Source organism: Bactrocera neohumeralis, chromosome 6 (genome assembly GCF_024586455.1).
Source record: "Bactrocera neohumeralis isolate Rockhampton chromosome 6, APGP_CSIRO_Bneo_wtdbg2-racon-allhic-juicebox.fasta_v2, whole genome shotgun sequence".
NCBI classification, from domain to species: Eukaryota; Metazoa; Arthropoda; class Insecta; order Diptera; family Tephritidae; genus Bactrocera; species Bactrocera neohumeralis.
Window position 1 is genome coordinate 45,364,739 of NC_065923.1, and position 23,588 is coordinate 45,388,326.

At 35.4% G+C, this 23,588-nt stretch overlaps 1 protein-coding gene across 4 annotated transcripts in view; it reads left to right on the forward strand.

Annotated features, from left to right (window-relative positions):
- The window catches only part of LOC126762724 (glutamate receptor 1), a 149,320-nt gene that overhangs the window by 63,721 nt on the left and 62,011 nt on the right, over nucleotides 1–23,588 (forward strand). For all 4 annotated transcript variants that reach the window (XM_050479684.1, XM_050479686.1, XM_050479683.1 and 1 more), the window contains exons 6-8: nucleotides 16,897–17,150; nucleotides 17,835–17,999; nucleotides 22,722–23,090. In XM_050479684.1, the coding sequence (XP_050335641.1) occupies nucleotides 16,897–17,150; nucleotides 17,835–17,999; nucleotides 22,722–23,090 (788 nt within the window). The remainder of the gene's footprint in view (nucleotides 1–16,896; nucleotides 17,151–17,834; nucleotides 18,000–22,721; nucleotides 23,091–23,588) is intronic.

Here is a 23,588-nt window from a genome sequence, read left to right on the forward strand (position 1 = left end):
TCTTAAATAATAGAATAAAATATAGTTTAAGCAGGCAGACCGCTTAGTACAAAATCATTTCAAGGTCGACACCTAATAACAAGAAGGTTTACTTTCTCTCACGTTTTTGTTAAGAACTACAAGTTGTGTTCCAAAGTTAACAGGACTTAAAAAAAACAATGGTTTTTCGATTAAATCAATTTATTTTAATTAAAATAGTCTTCTTCTGCTTCAATAAAGCTTTTTGCATGGTCCAAAAGCATGTCGAGTGTTTTAGCTCGATGGCCAGTATGGCCGGCAGTATGCCGGTGCAAGCATTTTGAATGGCCTCTAAGTCTACATAACACTTTCCTTTAATGGGCAAATGCATTTTTCCGAAAAGAAAGCAGTCTCACAGTGCCATATCAGGTGAATAAAGGGAGTGGTTAAAATGTGATTTTTGGTCAAATAAGCCTCTTTCAATAAGCCCATCATTAATGTCCTTCGAATAATGGATTCGGTCAATTGTGCGGAAAAAACCGTACACACACCTTTCGTAAGCCAAAATGTTCGGTCAAAATGCGATAAGTCGATGTTTTGGAGATGTTCAATTCCATTTCCATGAATTTCAATAAGGATTTCGGCTAATTTTTGATGAATTCACGCACAATTTTGATGGAATTTCCGCTGATCACGGATTTTGATTGGCCCATATGTTGATCATCATTTATATAAGTCCTCACTATTAAATCGTTGAAACCACTCATGCAGTCTGCTACGGGATAGGCCATCATCCCATAAAATTGTTTCATCAATTGAAAAGTTTCGGTAAAAGTTTTACCAATTTAAAAAAAAATTTAACGTTGCCTCTTTGTGCGAAACTCATTTTCGCACAGATAACACATACATACTGACACTTAAAACGTAATAACTTCACTTCCAATCAATGGAATGTCACGATTATCTCACTGGACAATTGATAAAGATAGCAGATTCCAACTCTATATTCAGAAAGTCCTGTTTACTTTGGAACACACATTGTAGGTATTTCAATTTCATACAATATTTTTCGCTAAGTGCTTATGCTTTTACTGCCGGATTTCTGCATTATATTTCAACCAGAAGTCTTTACTATCGATAAATCCGCTGAGCTAGCCTCCAGTACATCAACAGACAACGCCAGGATTAATATATACGTGGAAAGCCAAGCAAAAATCAAGGCTTTTACCCATGTAACCCGGGCTTATTGAGATAAAAAAACAGACTTTTTCTCACATAAAAAATTAAATATTTTATTAGTATTTTTTATTGTTACAAACGCACAAGGAAATTCTAAAATTTTTATAAAAAATACTTTAAACTCGGCCATTGTGACCCCTCGGAAAAATATGCGCCCGCGTTTTCAGGGCAACTCCTTACAGGATTATTTGAAGTGAAAAATACTTCTATTAGTTAAAACCTTAACTTAGAACTTGAAGGAAATAAAAAAATTAAAATGTGATTTTTTCAGGCATTTTTACAAACAAAAAATTAAAATTTCAATGAAAATTTCGCGACTTTTTTTTTAAATAGTTGTAACGGAAAAAATTCTAAACCCATTTAACCCTTTAAACTCGTTTTTTATATCCACCAGAAGTATCTTGGAAAGCCTAGCAATAGTTATGGAGAATGGCATCAGGTACATACGAGAGTATCTCCCTGCTGTGGTCGAGAGTGCCAAGAATGATCAACAGCTGTCACCTGAAAACATGATTAACATTGTCTACACGACAATGTGGGCAGGAGTGTGGCTAGGAAAATAAAAAACGCGATGGATCGATCTGCCTGGGTACAAAGCCGCAAAAGTTATGTGGAAAACGGTATATAGAAAATATACAAATTTCTACTAGCATTGCAAAAAGACTGCAGAAAATGTCAATAGCCAGATACTAGGAGGCAATGGTACATCTTTTGTGCAACTAACAACTCCTCATGGACTTTGTAACAGAGCTACATACATATGCTATAGCAAAGGACTATCACTGGCCTATGCGTGGCTCAGACTAACCAACCACGGCTTATATCATCATCCCTTAAAAGCATCCTTACAATGAAAAATCTGTCATAAATTACTTAGTCTACCTCCGGTTTTCTAGATATAATCGTGAAAACACAGAAATAGAAGTTACTGTTAAAGTTTCAGCCGACTCGGAATAAAAGTTCTCTTTTGCAGTGGGAACTTTTAGAAACATGAATCAAATTTAAACACAAGTGATGGTTAAGTTCGGGTGCAATCGAATATGTTATACTTTTGCAACTTGCAACATTCAAAGCCAGGAAAATATTTTAAAGTGCAAAACGTCAAGTAGAGGGTCGGAATCCGAGCAATTATGTATACTGTTGATCTTCGAATCACCTTCATCCAGAAACAAACTTCGAGTAATTTAAGGAAATTTCTATGAAACTTGACTTCTATTTCCAATTCAAGTTATGGTTGCTGGGGTAGTATCGATCCGATTTTATATATTTTTGCCAATACTACCTACATACTATTAATATGAGTTTTGTTATGTATATATCGGCTAGGTCAAGTTTTCGACTAATTTATCCATTTTAAGCACAAAGATACACTGTTATTAGTTAAACACGCTCTTCGTCTTCAAAGAGCTGTTGGTTGTTTTATGCTGTGACTCTTCTGCTTCGACGACGGTCAGAAATTGTTTTAACGAGTTTCGTCGTGCTCGTATATCGGGTTTTCATGAGTCTTGCCCGCATGTCTCGAAAGAGACTTGCATTGTCGATTTACCGAACTTGATATAGCTTCGATATTTTGCATCTCAAAAATCCGGTGGATACGCCGCTAATACTACAAGTATATATGTACTACATGAAATATTTGTCTTGAGAAAATTGTTTGCGTTATAGGTGATGCGTTTGCTCTATCTGGGTAACAAACAAAAGCCTGAAACCAATTCATAGCGATGTGGGACGTTTTTTACGGAGAACGCAAAAGAACTTTTGCATTGTCTTGTGACCGTCAATGAAACATGGATCCGTTCATGCATATAAGAAACCAAAGGTTAGCCGAAAGAGTAAACTTCACTTAGCAACTTTTCCGAAGAAGACATAGTATCTTTTACCGATCGAAAAAGTGGAAGACCATCGATTAACAAGATGTGATTTGCACCAACAATCTGGTGATGCTCTCTGCTATTCCGAATTATTGGGCCAATTCAATGCAACATTGCAGAAAAAGTAGTCTCATTTGACAAAAAGAGGCGAAGGCTTATACTTCCACCATAGTACTTGCCAATAAATCGTATTCACCAAATTTTTTCCTGTACAATTTCCTTTTTCCAAACATAAAAGGTCACTCTCCGGCAGAAATATAGAGCTAAAAATAAAACTTGTCAAAAACTAATAGCAAATTTTCTAAATTTTCGTTTTAAACCATAATTTTCATAAAAATATATTTTCTTTCTCTTGTAAAACCATATCATAACTTTTCACCTAAACACAAAATGGAAGCCTTCAACGCTTTAATTTCATTATTATTATTACTACAATTAAAGTGGTGAAACATAAAGGTATTTCATTTACATATTTTAAATATATTTACAAACATAAAATCGTCCAATCGTATGCAATACACAAGCAAACACATCGAACAGAACAGCAAAGTCAAAGCAGACAGTAATAAAAGTATTGCAAATACAAAAAAATCACTGGCAAAAGTTATGATTACTTTTCATGAACTACTTTCCTTTGTTTGCCAACCGATATTTGTTGTAAGGGTTGTGTCACTTTTAACATGAAATATTCTCCAATGCTGAACCATTAGGTTGCTTTTTCGTTTTATTTGTTGTGGGCAAATAGTTCTGTTTTCCTACTTTGACATTGTCAATCATTTCACGATAAAATACAACGACAAGTACGATTTTGCTTATATACAAAAATGATGGCCTAAGTAATTTTGGACGAGTCTACCACATTGACATACATACACAATATAAACAATAATATAAGTTTACACTGCTCTCAAGCTCTCCTTCCACCCAATCATATCCTCATCCAATAACCCGCTTTGACTGCTGTTCAATTTAAATATAGGAGTAATAAGTACATATATGTATATGTCTATAGAATGAAAATAAACCACAATAAGTTCAACAGCAAATTAAACACGAATAATAAGAAGAAAGGGTGGAATGAGTCAAATGCAAGCCAAATAAGGTAGTTGAACTTTAGATATCTACCATTCCACATTTTCTATTAATATCCGCAACCGCGACAGAAATCAAAGTTAAGCCTGCTGTCATCGTGTGGGATTTTCATTTGGTGTTTAAATAGAAGCTTCATACATACGTATAAATGACAGGCTGAAAATTCGTATTGTGTTAAAGTAATGGAAATTTTTTGTCAAATGTCGATTTTATAATTCATTATACAAAGGTAGTTGCCATACACCGTGCAGAGAGATTAACCCTTCATAGTTCAAACTTTTCTAAAATAATTTCTCTTTTAAGATTGCTTTTTGCTTTATAATAGGCTTCAATAGCGGTAATTATCGGCTATTTGTTTTAACGAATATTTCTTGACATCTAACAACACGATGATGAAAGATTAGGCTATGTAATATATGCAATGGGCTTATTTTCCTTTATTGGTGTGGACACCGGTTTCGAGGCTATAGCCGAGTTTCCAACAGTGCGCCAGTCGTTCTTAATTTTCACTGTTTGGCGCTAATTCGAGATACCAAGTGCCGACAGGTCCTCTCCATCAGAGTGAAGGTCTTCCCTTTCTCTGCTTCCCCCGGCGGCTACTGTGTCTAATGCTCTCAGTAGTGTTTTCGTCCATTCGGACGAGATGACATACTTAGGTAGCATAGCTGCTGTCTCTTAATTCTGAACTATGTCAATGTCGTCATATATCTCGTACAGCTCATCATTCCATCGACTGCGGTAATCACTATTGCCAACTCGACAAATGTTGTCATCGTTCATGCCTCTGCACCATATAGCAGTACGGGGATGTAGTAGTAAGCGATTCGTTCTAGTTCCCTTACAAATAAACTTTGCAGCTTGTACCACATATGACTACATGTTGATTTTTATAGATTATGTTCGATCTATAAAGAATTTTAGGAAAGTTTATTAATTTCTTTGAGGATTTGATTCTTTTGATTTTGAGATTCTCATATCTATGTTTCCTGAAAGTATGAAACCGACATAAGTCTACTGTTGTAGATGTATGCTCTTATTAAGCACATTTTTTTCGAAAATTGAAATCACTTTATCGCCAAGTGAATATAACAATCAGAGAAGTTCACTTCTCAAACTGTCTTCTCTGCCAAATAGCAGAATAATTTCATCAAAAACTTCTCACTAAAAATTAATTAAAATCGATGATTTTTGTTATTAATAAGTTTAGTCAAACACCAAATAAAAATTATTTAAATTTCTATTATTACTTTGTTTCAAGAGTTTACTTTGTTATCCTTAAAATTATTGGCTTTAAATTACAGTCAAGGGAAACAAAGCAAGGCATCGCTTTTTGTCACCATAATAGGTCTCAAAAGTTAGCTGCATTTGGTACCAAATGAATTAATCCCACTTCTGGTTGGACGTATTAATCACTAGTTATTATGTCATTTATTGCCGTTATGCAAGTTGTGGTAAGCATAGTGAGTGTTGAAATTCCATACTGTCATTTGTCGTTTGTCCGTTTTAATTGAATACGATAAGCCTGAATTTTCGCCTCGTTTTGCACACGCGCTCATACAACTTTACACTAACATACATATGGAGCTTTGTTTATACACAGTCACGCCACTTAATTGGGTCAATATAACTACTTACATCATCCGGCTGATGGAGTCACAACTGATACATATAGACGTATGTAAACATACCTACATACTAACAGGAATGTGTACTGCCTTTTATTCAGTCTATTTGGTCGTATTTGCTTACATAAGAGAGTACTGTGTTATGGCCGTATTAATAACATTTGCGGGGAGGACCCATACACCATGTGATTCTGATTCGGTGAAAACAGTTTGGTGATTTTCAAGAGAAGTTATAGCATACTCATAATTTATTATGTTAAATAAGCATTTTCAAAGAGGAAATATACACTGATCATAACACTGATAAACGAAGCTTATGTAATACCTGCGATACAGCTGAATACGGTAATTAGTACATATGTACATATATGGAAATGATTTTTGTACCAAAGATGAGTTAGTGCAAAATTACTTGATATATGGTTCTTGAACCTTCTTTCGGTATAAATACAAATTTATAACAAAATAACTCAGGGCCTTACTGAATTTCGTTTCATTCCACTTTGGTTGATATATGTAAACAACATACAAGTCGAATAAATGTTACTTATTAAGGAATAAATAACTTGTATGAAGGTCTTGTCTTTGACCGGTAAGCTTGTTTAACAGCAATATGCTATAATGGCCCTATCCGAATAATATATTTGCAGACTGTAGTGCTGTTTTGGGAAATAATTTGTGCAAAACTTCTTGTAGATATATATTCTTAAATAAAAAAGTTTTCCATACAAAGGCTTGACTTTTATCTATCAGTTTATAGGGATATTTTATTTTATAATACGATATAGGCTGTTCCGTCAAATAGAAGGTTCTTGGAGAGAAAAGATCGTGCACATATTTTCAGATCGATAGCTCAAAAACTGTGGCACTATTTCGTCTATATACGACGGACATGGCTAAACCGACTAAGCTCGTCACACTGCTCATATATGTACATTGTGAGAAAAAAGCACACGGAAATTGTAATTAAATTTCCCGGGTAAACGATATTTCAAACTAATTTACTCTGCTTATTCGATAGGACTGTCCTTCCCTACTATGGCAAATATAAACGCGATCTGTCAACCAGTTTGTTTACAGCAGCTGCTTAAGTCAGTACACCTCAGTTGTGCGTTGCGATTTTTACAATAAACAAAAACATCGAGGAAAAAATTTATCTCACATTTTGTATGTCTAACTAAATTTCGTGGGCGGAATCACTGCCAATGTTGGAATGGCGATTCAGTTTTATCAAAAACACGAGCCTACAAGTGATACCCAACCTTCAAAGATGGTCGAGAGACCGTTGAGGACATAATTCGTTCTGGACGAATTTCGACCTCTTCAACTAAAAATAATTAAAAAGTGATGGATATGGTGCTTGAGAATCATCAGGCAAGTGTTAGAGAGATGGCAAGACAGATCGACATCTCTCGCGAGCTCATTTGAATGATTTTGATGGATATTTTTTGAAAAATTTTATAGCAATTAATATTTTCTGCATAATACTGGTCTTAAAATTATATCATGAAGAGGAATTTAGCTTTCTAAATGTATTTAGCACGAAATATGACCTTTTGTGTATATAATAAAAAATGCGGCATTATGTCGAACTTTTGCCGTGAAATGGAATAATTGTTCTTTCAAAGTTATTATATACGGTTGTAAATATTAATCTGTGAGCACAAAAGTATGCCATTGATTTCAAGTTTTAAAGTATATTATGTTGGCTCTGAACTGAATTCATATTAGTGCCCGTGGGTCTTAAAAGCTTTGGCTTTTAGTGCCATGGCAAACATAAAAATAGAGAAATCATTGAAGAAAAGTACATAACATAGAATGATTATGGCACAGCAGCAGCAATAGATCGAATAAAGTTCACTGGAGCAGCGAAGTGCAATGGGGAAAACAAATCTGTACAGTCAACATAAATCTCATCAGGCACATCATAGAGCAACAACAAAAGCGGCAAGTTGCAGCACTTGAGGCAATACTAAATCGAATAGGAGAAATTGTGGCAAGAGCAACAGAATAATTGAAGCAACACCACCAGCACTGGGAGTGCCACAAAACGCATCAACATGAATAACAACATTGACAACAGTTGCAGCCTCAACACTATAACCATCAACACTCAAAAAACAACAAAGCTCTAGTTCGAAGCCATGCAACAACAACAAATCGATAGAGTGGAGGTCGCCAAAAGCAGTCCATAGCAACAGAGCAAAACAGGCTTAGATAAACAACAGACTCACAGACATTGTATAGTACAATCAAATGCGAAGTAAAAGCACAACAATAATGGCTGTTGTTGTTGTATATTGAGTAGACAACAATAGCAAAACTAAACGAAATAGAGTAATGGGAAAAAAAATTGAACAAAACATGGGAGAGTAAGTTTCGACGACAGAGGATAGCGAATGAAGACAACCGAATCCAGGATGCTGGGTTAAGCAATGGAATTGCACTGGCTATTGGTAGCAGTCAGAGATAGCAGCTTTTAAGTGTTTTGGGACCAGCAACGGAAAGAATGAGATCCATATGTGTTTGTTTGCACATGCAATTGTGTTAGTGTACAAGTTGCTGCTTCTGCTACGTCTGACGGCTGTATAGCAGTTGATATTATTGTTATTGTTACTGCAGCCGCTGAAGCACAATTCGCAAAATGGGTTTGAAATGAATGCTAGAGCGGCTGCTGGGGATCCCGCAACCACATAATCGGAGCTACATTGAATAAATCGAATAAATCGCTGCTTTGGTTGATCGAAAAGACAGGAGCAAAAAAAGAGCAGAATGAAAACGAATTGGTCGGGCAGCAAAAATTTTCCATTTACAATTTACCAGCGACCGAGGAAGGAAAGATTAAAATAAAAATGGAACAAAAAGAAAATAAAAGCAATGCTTTTATGAAGACAAAACAGATGCAAACAAACAAGCGAAACAACGACTGCTTACAGAAGTCAATTACAATGGAACTATCGAAAGCATACACACAGCATCACATCTTGACATTAAAAATCTTTAAAATGTTGTGCACAAGGACAATATGCCAGACAGCGCCTTAACTACGCGCTTATATTTTTCGTGCTTACGAATTACGTGAATTACAGTGAACGTATTAAAAAGTTAATTAATTTTTTATGGCTGATGCAGACTGATTTTTGAATTGGTGAACGGAAAACTTTTGATGTTTGTGAATATTACATAAGAATTTATAAGAAAAGAAGGGAGTTAATTGGAAAAAGTTTCCTTGAAGCCCAATACAATGAAAAGTATTCCTCGCATGCGGCGTTTTCGACTTTTATGAATTCAAGAAAATTTGGAAGCATATTTCGCGGTATTTAAGGGAAAGTTTGTAAGTAAGTTTACATAGCCGATTTTTTAGATATTTTTTGGTATTTTTAATTCATTTTTAGAAAGTGATTTTTTGTAGTCACGTATTTCCGGTACACTTATAAAAAGAACGAAAGTGAGATCAGCCGTAGAGCTCAATGTTACTTGCCTTTTCGCCAAAATTCTGCTCGAAACTTGTTCTGCTGTACTACTTGCAGACAACGGTCTACACCTAACATAGTGACGAAAGAAAATGGTTGAATTGGCGTAAATCGAAATTTACCTGCTCACATCATAAAAAAGTAGGGTTACCAGATGTACTTATTTTATCATTACGCGTACTGATTTTTAGACCCCCGTACTGATATACTGATTTTTCAATGATCATCAGTGTACTGATTGTCGGCGTAATTTATCCAATTTTATTGGATACACACACGCGAACATTCGATAAACGCACCGAACGATTTTTAAATCGGATGAAAAGAGAGGAAATATATCGTTTGTTAACGAGACTTTCGATACTGTTATTCACAGCCACCACCATTGTCAACAACGTTTATAATTCTTTCAAATCAATCGTGTTTTCGTTTAATTTACATACTTGTCGAACGATCGCAATCTTCTCCTTGTTGAAAATGCTCGCAACATGATTGTCACTAAATATAATTATAAGGACAAGTCATGCAACGATTTCCATAAGTATATAATGAAAACTGAAAATGTTGATATGCTAAAAGCAATCGGCAGTGCCAAAAAATATGACTAAATAAAATGTAAATTGTACTATGCTGGAAGATAATTAAATTCTACTTATTTGAGAATTTGTGATCTATCTGTACCCTGCTCCTTTTCTTTTTACTTTTTTTTTACATTTTTGATGGAGACGTACTGATTTTTCGCTGGACCGATCTGGTAACCCTATAAAAAAGCTAAAGAATTATTAAGATGTGTAGAGTACTCATACAGCTGTGTTTAACAAGCTAAAAACATGGTTTAAATAACACCATTGCTGAATAATCATATCATTACCTATGCCAGTGCTCCATCCAATCGTCAAAGCACTTCCCAAACACAATTTTTACGATTTCCTTTACCCTTACAGCGATTTTCATTTATCTTGTAAATGACGGTCGTTTATATTTGAAAATTGCAAAAAGTCACACGAACAAAATTCGCCAAGCTCATAATGAAAAGTAAAACCTGAGCGGCTGCTATCATATGGCAATGAATTCAGTTGTTATTTTATCAGGACCAAGTGAGGAAGGGCTAAGTTCGGTTCATATCATACTCTTGCAACCTGGAGGGATTAAATCCGTGGTAATAACATCAGGTACAGTAGGTTATTAGTTAGTTATGTATATGGGGTCTAAAAAGATAACTCAAAAATTGTCCGATATATAGGTATAAAATCACCCAGAAGTTCGATAATCTTTATGTTAGATATTATATAATGACCCGACTTAACCCATTTGAAAACTCAGACATATTAGAATACTAGTCTGTAAACAGTCAACTATAGGCAATGCGGTCCACATATTGGCACCCAGGAGCTTGAACAGTTTTTGTTTGATTTCGAGAATTTTTACTTATAAGGCAACACTCTTCAAAGCCACTTTTTGTGCAGAGTTTTATCTCGTTATATTAATTACTTTCTAATTTGTATTCTAGAAAGTAAAAGAATCAAATGAAATTTAAAAATGCGTTATTTTAGAATGATTATAGCCCGATTCCACCCGTTTCCACACTGCAACATATTTGGGTCGAAATCAGTCAGTCTGAGGGTTATGTTTTCTCCGAAATGTTAGCAGTACTAGCTCCTTCGTCCAATTCTTAGGTGTAAAAATTAAAGCCTCTGACGTACTTAGTTATTTCTTTATCTCGCTTTTAGTAGTTTTTAAGAATACTAAAAGCGTTATATGGGGAGTGGGGGCTCATCCAATTTCATTCATTTTCACACTGACGGTAGTGGCGGTAGTATTAGCGCTAGGCGAATTTAGCTGTTTTATCTTAAGCGGTTTAGGAGACGAACTCTTCGCACTTTTTTGCACTAAATTCTTTTGCTAAGTTTCATAAAGAAATCTTAATTTTTACTCAAGTTATCGCTATATCGTCAAGCATTTGAGTACAGGGAGTACTGTTCAGCAATATTTCTAGATGTAGTTTAGACGTTTAATAAAAAATTCTACCTTTAGAGTCTTATTTAAATAATAGACAATTTATGGTAAAAGTAGGAGATTCATGTCTGATGATAGACAGATAATGGCTGGTGTACCACAGGGCAGTGTTTTAGGCCCAACTCTATACATCATACATGTATACAGCAGATCTTCCAACAGCTAACAATGTATTAACTTCAACTTTTGCGGATGACAAACTTTTAAATAGTCGTAACAATTGCCACATTTTAGCATCAAGAATATTAGCGGATCATTTAAGTTCTATCGAAGAATGGCTAGCGAACTGGCATATAAATGTGAATGGACAGAAGTGTAAGCATGTTACATTTTCGATAAGACCGAAACTGGTCGCAGTAGTAAAAGTAAACAATATTTTAGTACCCCAAGAGAACGAAGTAGCTTATAGGTATTTTGGAATTCACCTAGATAGAAGACTTACGTGGAGAAGACATATATCTAGTAAAATGACTTGCTTGAAGATAAGAGCTACAAATTTAAATTGGCTTTTAAATAGAAACTCTAAACTTAGCCTAGATCACAAAGTGCTTTTATGTAATGCGGTCATAAAGCCGATTTGGTCGTATGGCATTGAACTGTGGGGTACAACCTGTGCAACTAATATATATATAATAAAAGGTTCCAATCAAAATTGCTTAGAACAATCACGTGTTCACCATGGTACATGCGTAATGAAAATATCCATAAAGGTCTTGGTATTTCCATGGTAAAGAAAGAAGTAGAGGACATTAGAATTAAATATATATCTAAACTCCGAGATCACCCAAACCCATATGTTAATGCTTTAGTACATTTCTGCTATCAAACACGCCTTAAAAGAAGAGATGTGCCTACGAAAAAAAGTTATCGCTCTCACAGACGGACAGACGTATGGAGAGACAGTAACTCCGATTTCAACTCGTCAACTAATTTATATATATTCACCCGATATCTAGCTTAATTATTTTGAGTTGATACAAACAATAGTGAGGTGAACAAAAGTTTTATAGCCTGTAGCAACCTATTTCAAGAGTATACAAATTGAAAATTAAGCCCCAAAATTTTAATATTCTGTAATTTAGTTTTACTATGTTTTAGTTATGTGAGAGTTAATTCTGTACAGTGGTGATAAAAACTTATCGAGTCACAATACCAAAAATATTCAAATAATCAAAAAAAAATTATGGGAATAAAAATAAATATAAATATAATAATAATTAATGATAGAGTTATCATTTGATATACTCGTAAATTGCCCATCTCGTGCATGTCCTGCAAAAGTAGGATTACATGCTCAGGAACCTTTGAATCATCTAAATTCGGTAAAGTATTGGAGGAGGCAGATGACCGTTTGTAAAAACCCACTTCGAATGGAATGCTACACCAAAGAAACGTGTTATTCCGAAATGAAATTATATTTAACAAAAAAGTATTAAAAATGAGATTGCGCCAAAATGAAGGTCTTAGAAAGCAAAGTGAATCTAATTGGAGTCTTAGCATTCGTACGTATGCATGAAATAGGCTTAATTATGGTTTAGATCTGTTTTCTTATGCTGGTTTAAGTAAGTCCAAGAAATAAATTAAATAATGTTTCTTATTCTATGCTTCAATTTACAAATTAGGTTGCATAAACTGAAATTTTTCACATATTGGTTATTTAAGTATAAACTTAAAATTTGGAGCGGCTGGCACGATTCCCCAACCCAATCAATTAAATTTATTCCAACTTTTTGACTAATATTAAAAAAGTTGACTTAGCTCTGAATAGGAAAATATTTCGTCCAATTTCTTTAATTTAAAATTTAATTTAAGTTTAGTTTATATAAAGTAGCAACTTTCCTATTACTATCTCATACTAAACTTTTTAACTAATATTATATCGCTATATCATATAACTTTCTCAATTTCGGTCAAGAATCTAGTATCTGGCTTAAGTCGTAGCTAAGTTCAAGGTTTATTCGGCAGCCAACAGCATGTCGTTAACCTTCTAGATAAAAAAAATAGTGCAGTTGAAAAGAACTATTAATAAACTCATCTTTTATAGGTAACTAACAACTTATAATACTTGTACATACTGGAATTGGCAATGTACACTTCAACGATTGATTATACATGTCTTTTCCATTTCATGCCCGAGAGCCAAATTGAGTGACAGTTGAAGTCTTACAAAATGCAAATTCATCATCGAATATCTTGTGGTACCAATCCAATAACGTTGCGTATTAGCAATCGATTGCACAGCTTTACTCAACTACAAACATAATAGAAATACATTTCCATAGGCATATAACATACATACATAAGTTGAATTCCAAATATGTATTAGTTGAATTGTACATGTGTCGGCTTACTATTTGGCCATGATTGTGACGTCGAGTGCTTCAAAGATCTATGCCATTTTTATACTATGACAAAGTGTATGCATGTGTATACTAGATATGCTAGCAAACCTTAAATATACGAAAGCGTGAATGTATTTTGTGTCACTGTTACAACAACCATATATGTTAGCGTTATATTGCCTCCGGTTTTTTGATGACACATTTTTTTGTTATTTTTTGCTCCAATTTCCAATTCAATCTAAGCCACAATTTATGGTTAAGTCCCAAACGGCTTTTCGTATTTATACGCATTGACAAATACAAACAAAAACACTCGTGCAGACTTACAATTGTATGCAGTTGTGTGCGTATGACATTTCGCATTCGAATTCGAAGCAATTCAAGCGTCACACGATCAGAAGCAAACTAACAAATCGGAGTCAAACAAGTGCACCCATGACTACCGCTCTTAACTAATCGATACAAATCGGTGATTGTGCCGTTTCGGAGGGATTTTATGCTTTTCTTTCATGTACAGTTTTATCGCTTTCGGTATGGTGAGAAATATTTATCAAGAAATGTTAGATATTATTTTCTAACTTTTTAAATTTAATTTACATATACTATATTTCAGCAATATACAGATTTATTTAAGTACATATAAAATGCATGATAAATTGAGTAAAAGGAGCAACATTTTTTAACACATTTGCCTAAATTTCCAAAAAAACTTTTTCTTAGGATGGATAGATGATTACTAAAGCATACACGAAAGTCTTATGGGTCTTTAAGTTTTATTCGCCCTCACTCTCTCTCTCTCCTGGTTTACTGCGGGTAAACTCTTACCGATTGCCAGATTTACATGCAACAATTTTCAAACAGCTGGAGGCCAGACACGTGCTTGTTACAATCCTCTAAACAAATTTTTCTGCTCTCTATCTGCTCATATGCTTTGCCTTGACGCTTGACTTTGAACTGATTCGCGATAATTGTACAAATATGTATGCATGTGTATGCTTCAGCATACGCGTCAACGAGCACTTGCCTTGGAATCAAATGGAATTTAATGGGAAATCTGGCCTCACTACCTGTATCACCACAACACGCAAGTAAAATTGTAATTTTTATGCTCAGCATATCGATGGATGTGAGTGTATGGAAAACACATAAAAGCGTGTTATTAATTTCCTCATCAGCTTCAGTTTGTTACGCATACGCAAGGGTGTCCCCATCAGCTTCAGTTGGTTACGTATACGCAAGAGCGTGCGGAGCACATTCCTATAAACACGTATGCTCATTTTATTTTATTTTATATCATATTTTATGTTATTATTTCTTATTTCGCAAATCCCATTTTATGAAATCTTTTCATACTCTATCACTGATGATTACGCTGCATGTGCTCATACATACTATATGTGTGTGGTTTCATCTATGATTGTGCTGTATACTCGTACACTAAGTATGTATCACATTTTCTATTTTCTATCGTGTTATTGACATTTGTGTGCGTCAAATTTAATGACGTTAGAAGATGTGAGCACACCGAAAAGATGATTCGACAGAATATGATGTGCAAGGGCGGGATTTGTGATAAATATGCGTATGATAGTCTGATTTTTGGCTTAGAATTTATATTGCTATTGCTTTTATTTTATTTATTTATTTATTCGCTCTTGCCGTGACTGCATTGCGTTTGCAAAAAACTTCAAGAGAATCGATGAAATATATATTTATAGCAGTGAAGAGCAGGTTTAATGACGAGAGGATAATACTTAAAATTACATAAAGCGCTTTCGTCATTATTTGGTATTTATATATTTACACATAAACGGTTGTAAATGTTTTTCAGATGAAATTTTATAGTCATAAATCTAAGTATTAAATAATTGTAACTGTACACATATTTCACATATTTGAAACTCCTCTAAAAGAAGGAATAAATTTAGGTTCTGCTATCCTTCTGTATTGTAACAAGGGTAATCAGAAATATTAAATGTAGGTCATTAAGTAAAGCTGTACTTAAAATATTCTCCTACCAATAATCAAGCATCAGACGAAAAAGTGTTTTCAAATAAAACAGTTAAGTTCTGATATCATATAACTGTTTGTATCAATGCGGGATCGGAAGCCCAATGCTCACTAAACGCCCTCTGAGCGTATACAGTCTACATTATGACAAAAATCAAAACACTTTTCATAAGCACTTTTTCAGATGGCCTTCAGCTCATTCAGCGATTTTTTTTAACCTCTTCGATCAACAGAAAACGGGTTCCACAGAGCGTCAATTGCAACAAGAAAAAATCATACAGATTCCAATTTGATGAATACGGTGGTTGATCGATGGTATTCATCAAGATTTGGCCTTAAATTCGGTCAAAATCGTCAGTCGCTGCGATGGTAAATTATCATCGTGTAAAATCCATGAATTGTTTTTTCACAATTCCTACCGTTTTGGACGGATATTTTCACGCAAACGCCTAAATACGGCCAAATAGAACTCATTGGTTTTTTATAAAAAAAAGAGCATTATTTCGGCTGGTTTTTTTTTTTATTTCGGCTGGTTTTCCTTCATTCCGATGATTATTGACTCGTTTGCATCAATCGTATGATCAAGCAAGGAGACCGCAATAAATACATATACATATGATCAGCGGGACGATTCATCCTGTGTGTCTATATGTACGAAAACTAGTCCTTCAGTTTATGAAATGTTCATCATAAAATGTTTCACACATTGTTTTCTGCTCAAAATGATGCTCATAAGTCTGAACCTTATCAGACCACTGCAAAAATCCAGTCCTTTTTCGCAGATTTATATTATGTATAGGAATATTTCGGATTTTGGTAGTGCGATGACATCCGATTATATTTTTCAGATCATACAGCGCATCATTCAGAGCATACTGCGATCATACAAACTGACCAATAAAAATCAAGTTTTTGTATGGAAACTTATTTCTTACTTTTGAAAGCTATTATAGCTTCGGTTAAACCGAAGTTAAGATTTTTCTTATCTTCTTCTGAACTGGTTTTCTTTTATGCCAAAAAACTAACAATTACGTCTAACTTCATACAAAGTACTTACAAGTTTCAACAAATTTTAATCTCAGGTGCTGTATGCTCTACTTGTTGTTCATTAACCTTGAACTACATGTCTGACTATGTATTTGAAATATAGTAAACTAGTCTTCATTTACTATATATGTTCAACCGTGAAAAAGTATCATTAAGGCTATATACAAATATACATGCATACATGCATACAATTTTACCTTATCTATCATCTCTTCTCTTGCAGGACTCCTGCGATTGCAACAGATTTACCAAGGGCTTAAACCCGGCAACGAGTCATTTCAAGTGGAAATGGTAAAGCGTATTGCGAATGTAACAATGGCCATCGACTTCCTGCATACGCTCGAGGATTTGGGACGCTTCACCAACAAATACATTGTGCTGGATTGCCCAACGGAAATGGCCAAACAGATACTCATTCAACATGTGCGCGATATATCGCTCGGAAGAAGGACATATCACTATTTGCTAAGCGGTTTGGTAAGAGCAACTTTTACATACACATGCCTACCTACATACATACATTTCATACAATAAAAAACTATATTTTTGTTTTGTGTGTTCATTTGTGTACTAATATCTTTGTGCGCACACACTCCCACAAATACGTGTATAGCTGCGGGTGGCACGCTCCTGCATAAAAGCCAAGTAAATAAATCGTTTTGCATGACTGCCAAGCCACAAATGAGCAAAGGTGAATGTAAACAAATATGCTGACTAACACAAAATGCACACAGCGTAAGCACAACTTGGCTTTTGCTCATATATCGGTGCTATAAACGACTTACACACTATACACATAGTATGTAGTTTTGTCTGTTTTTATGGCAGAGTTTTATTTGTGCGGGCACCCGCAAAGCGATTTATGTGGCTTTTTCGGTTTGTTCGGCGGTTTCAATGTTTGAAACCACATTAATAACCAATTATCCATGTTGTACGTGTTGCCATTGAATCTGGCGCTACGTGCCAATTTTCACTTAGTGCAATGCCAAAAGTCATGCTGATTCGGGAAATACTTGTGGCGAACATTTATCCGATTTGTAGACTCAGACGTATGTCAGAACGCTTTTTGTTTGTTTTTCGTTACGGTTTTTTTAACGTTTTTGTTTCAGAGCGTTTTTGCATTGCCCATTCATATGCCGGCATTGATTTGATCCGTTTCAGGTAATGGACGATCGTTGGGAGAGTGAAATCATCGAATTTGGTGCCATCAATATAACCGGATTTCGTATTGTTGACACTAATCGTCGGTTCGTACGTGATTTCTTTGACAGTTGGAAGCGCTTGGATCCGGCAACATCGATTGGCGCCGGCAGGGAATCAATTTCGGTACGTAAGCAATACAAAAATGTTTATCATATACACACATATATAGCTATATCAAAATTTGTATAGGAATATGACATTAAGGCATCCTTGTATATGCCTTCATATGCTGACAAGTGTAGAAACATGCAAAACAATACTATTGACTTGTTTAACCACAGGCGTTTCATGTAGTAGTTGTTTGTTAACTTATGTACACAAAAGTATACACTCACACGTACATGTTTATATATATTTATAAGTCTGTACTAAAGCTTTGAGTCCTTCATGCATACTTTACGTAAATATGACTATAAAAACCCAGCAGTGAAAGCAATTAATTATAGACTCTTTTCTAACTAGTCGGCCAATTGGATAATTTTTTTGAGGAGTAAGAAAAAATTAATTGAGTTTCTTAATTTCAGCCTTGTACAACTTTATACTATTGATATTTTAATGGCTACCGGGCCAATCACCTTTATCAAGAGTGCCTTTAGAGGCGACGGTTGCTCTAGATTATGCTATGTGAAACAAAATTGCAAATAGGACCTGAATCTATATCAAAAATGCCAATAAAGTTCATACATTTTTAAATTTACAGCAACTTTGCTAAAAATTATGGACTTGTTAAGAAAACTCTAGTTTTATTAACCAAAAACATATTTTATGTAAAAAGTAATCGAATTTTTAAATCCTAAATTGACCTAACCAGTTATAAATTGTTGATCAAAAGTATACTAGTTCTTCCACGTCAGACAATAATATTCTTAAAAAAATAAAAAAATATCGATACAGATACAGATTTTCGGAAGTTACCATGCCCTTTTACCCAACCAACTTTCCCAAATCAAATCCTCTTCTCACTACATTGATTTCGCCACTGTAGGGAAACTCTTCAACCATATACATATATTTACATATGTACTTATATATAAATGTGAAGCAACCATAAATACACAACTTCTTGACAACATCACTTATAGTATTCATAACGCATATCACATGACACAGTCAGCTTAGCCAACCAACCCATTCACTTTTACGGTTCGCTATGATTTTTTGGGCATACAAATATACGGAAGAAAACAATAAGTGTGTATACGTGTGTGTAACTTGTACTTTCCTTGTTTGTATTTGCTCTCAACATTTTTTGTGCGCTTTGTTTATTTCTGTCATCGTTGTACTCTTATTATTATTTTGTTATTTGTTCGCTTTTGGCAGGGTAAATGTGGCGATAATGTCGATATGACACAGTGATAGCAAGGCCTACACCCACTCAGACACGAAACGAATTGTGCATGTGCTCTTAACGTCAAAATGTGAAAAAGGGTATAAGTTGTAGACAAAAAGCACAACAAAAATTACAATAACATAAAAATATGAGAAGTGTCAAAGTTTTCGTACGTGTTTCGTCTGCCATCTTCACTTTTATTTCGCTTCGCAGGATAAGAGGATATTTTGGTAACATACCTAACGATATTTAAATCGCATTTGATCCGCATATTATTCTCACTCCACAAATCATAATAATAATAAAAGCGTGTGCGGAAAGCAATTCAATGAAATGGGGATTTTTAAAATAAATCGGGGCTTTCCTTTTTGCAGTAAAACTGTGTGAGCACGCTTTGTTCTATGTACATGCATATATATAACTCTATAAAATTTAATTCAAATTAAATTGTGTGGTGCAAAATTTCGTGGAAACCATTTTTTGAGATAATGTGGCAATGTGCGGTCATATGGTTTGTACTTTTAAACGATTGACTGATTATTAACTTAAATTATTATTAAAATTACTTGTGAACCGAGCAAACCAGAAATGTTTTAGAAAAACATCTTGAATTCCAATCAAGCTGCTTTGATGAGATTTCAAGGTTCGCTGAAAAGAATGGAAAGAAAATTTTGAAATTTACTACAAAAAAACAATTTTAGCGATTTCCTTTGCATTTACAGTCGAATTCCCTATAAGATAAAAGGTATCCTTTCTGCAAGTGGCTTACATCATCTTACGAAAACTACTTTCTCTGAAACTCAACTCTCCAAGTTTGATCAACTTATTACCTTATATTCATTTTCCGTTACAGTTTAAAATAACTTTTTATATGTAATTGATATAACAAAGATTGCTTTCTTATACGTCTAGAATTCATTAAGAAATAAGATGCATATAATTTAATATAATGGCCAAGAATTCTGCTTTTTGTTTTGCTATTTTGCATTAAGATTTTGGCAAGCGACCGCCGCGGCTAGAGCGAATAAATTCAAGTCGATAGGCTCAATTATAATTGAACGTTTCGGACTTATCTGTTTAGACAACAGACTTCACACAACTTCGGAAACAATATTCCAGCGGTGTTAAATCGCTCGACCTTGGAGACCGCTGGCCCACCAATAGTTTGCTTCAGTAAACTGACTATTTCGTTGACTGTACTGTTAAAAGCAAAAAATTATAAGACTTTGTTCATAATTTTAAACTTCTTAATTTATTCTTAAAAATCCATATGGTCCCTCAAAGTAATTCCCCTTGCCTCCAATGTCTTTATACTAACGTTTTTTCCAATCGTCGAAACTGCTAATAAAATCAATTTCCTGGAAAAGCATTCAATGCGTGTAACGATTCATGTCTACAATTGATACGGAGCTAAGTCAGGTGAATACGGCCCACAATTCCGGCCTCTTTGTACGAATAGTTTCGCGCAAAGGACGCATGACACTCAAATAGTATTCCTTGTTGACAGTTTGCCCGGTCGGAAAAAGTTTTGAGTGCAACACACCTCGATAATACATCAACATTCTTCTTCAGATACAAAAACAGTCATTAATCATTGTTCTATAATATTCCCCATGGTCTGTAAAATTATGAACGGCTTCATTTTTGAAGAAATATTAACCAATGATTCCGTTTGCCCTTAGAACACACCAAACAGTGACTTTTCGAAGAAGTAGCAATAAACACAACCAACAACGTCACCATAAAGGCTTGTGGAATATCAACTCCGTTCCAATTGCACAATTTTGTGTATTGTCATACTTTTGCAAACAAAAGTTAGCCCCATTGATGAACAAATCGGGATCGGTGACCATTTCGTTTTGCGCTCATTCACTGAACTTGCGATGTGATTGGTGGTCGTTCGACTTAAAATTTTGCACGAGTTTGATTTTGTAAACCCACAAACCGGGGTCTTCTTCCACAATTCCCCAGATCCATAAATTCGATTGCCACAGCTTCAGTTGTTGCGCGCGATGCTCATCCGGGTCTTCTGCGATGTTCTGCTCCATGGCAGTAATAGCGTTTTTGGTGCACACTATACGCCGTCACGGCATCTCTAAGAATGTGCATTATCCACAAGGCTAAAGGTCAAGCTAAGTCAAACCAATAGTTGTCCGAATTACTGCCTTTAATCAGCTGTCAACGACCAGCTTCGAGAAAAGTGGTACCTCATTAGAAACTCCTTCAATTTCTTTGATGGAAGACCCATTTCGAGGTTCCTTACTTTTTTAAAGAAAAAGCACATAAACCTCACAGTTAATGGGAAATGTTTATTATCATTCGAAAGAAAATTCTTTAGCATTTAATTTTTGAAGAATAATTCTTTCAAAAGAAGGGCCGCGGCTACGCCGTTGGGTTCAATTTTCGATAGCTCTTTCGAATATTTCGACTGTCAACTGGCGAATGACACCCGTGATGTTTTTTGCCGAAGCCTATGTTGAAGCGGGATTGTCTGCATCTTTACATATCCTCATAGAACGCAGTTTACCGGTGTGATTTCACACGATCTTGGTGGCCAATCGACCGGCTCAAAACATGAAAACATGCTCACAGGAGTGGTCTCTCAGTAAATTGATTTATGCGATTTGTGAGAAATGGCGCCGTCTTGTCGAAAGCAAATATCGCCTAGATCATGAGTTTCAATGTCACCATACCAAGCAGTTTTTTCTGGATGAAATGACAGCTCTTGAACTTACCCATTGGTCTTGAAAACGTTGGATATTCTTGGAACTTTTAAAGAGCCCATAGAACGAAGCGATGTCGCTTGGGAAAGTACATCTATTTGGTTCACCCGTTATAAAACTATTATTATGGACACAATATTATACTTTAAACAAGACGTTGCATAGCAATATATTCTATGACCTATGTCAATCATTATTATTTCCAGAAATTGTACCAAACTCCAAAACTCTAAAAACCGTGTGAGCAACTACTTAAGATCCGTTTCCACTCGTAATGTACATTTTTGGTTCATTCTCTCAAACCCAATTGTAGATACGTCATAGGGGTTTTAATTCAAGACAAACATACTAACTAGAATACAATCAGTACTACGATGAACAACTAAATACTGAAATAAACACTTACTTTACTTCTATAAAAACAAATTGATGTATATATACTATATGATATACATACTTACATATGTATAGCCTTGATGCACACTAGAAATGAAGCAAAGCAATTGAGCTGACCATGAGCGGCAAATAAATCACATACTCTTTCATTTACAAGTACATACACCTAAGTACCCACTTACTAGCTCTTCGGCATACTTAGGTATTTACACGCTTGTTGTCCGACAAAACAAAAGCGTTAAGTAATGTGCTCATTATAAGTTAACAAATCCTTTCGTTTCCGGTACATCAACGAATAGCTATAACAACAACAACAATAAAACCACTAAATACAAAACCAACACTAAGTCTGTGTACTTACCTTTATTTACCCAATCATTCTTCCATTTCCCACAGGCACAGGCAGCCCTCATGTACGATGCCGTTTTCGTGCTGGTCGAAGCCTTCAACAAAATACTGCGCAAGAAACCCGACCAATTCCGCAACAACATCCAGCGGCGGGGTCAACAAACACTAATGGCAGCGGCCTCCACATCCATTAACGGTACACTGGGCATGGCAGCTGGCGGCAGCGTTGGCGGCATTGGCAATGGAATCGGTGGCAGCGGCGGTAGCGGAGGTGGAGGCGGTGGCATTGGCATTGGTAACGGTGGTGGCAATGGTGGTGGCGGCGGGACAATGCCTCGAGCGCTCGACTGCAACACATCGAAAGGTTGGGTGAACCCATGGGAACATGGTGATAAAATTTCGCGCTATTTGAGAAAGGTAAGCGAGTGGAAAAGCAACCCATGTTATGGCGTTGCTGTGGCACCATGTGTGGGGAGGCAAGGTGTTGGCGGATATGTGTACTTACCAGAAGCCGACAACGATGCGCAACAAACTAAGGTACAAGTGAAGTCAGTTAATACTTATTTAGAGCAACGGTGGCAAAGGGTCACCTAACAGTTTAAAAACTGTAAGACCCTTGTGGGCTTCGATGTATTCGTGGTTGGAATCTAATTCAGTCACTGGTTGAGTGGATGAGTGCTGAGTACAAATGTGTGCGAACTTAGTGAATTGAAAATAATGGCGACGTGGGACTTTCACTGAAAGCGGAATTATGGAGGCATACACAAACAGTGAGAAGGGTCACATTGAAAAATAATGAAGAATGGTTCATAGGTGATGAAATGCTGAGGATTTAATTGATGAAATAAGAAGCATACTGCTGAAATGCCTATCTGATATTTAATTATTGTGCGGATGAATATATCCTCTTGAGGA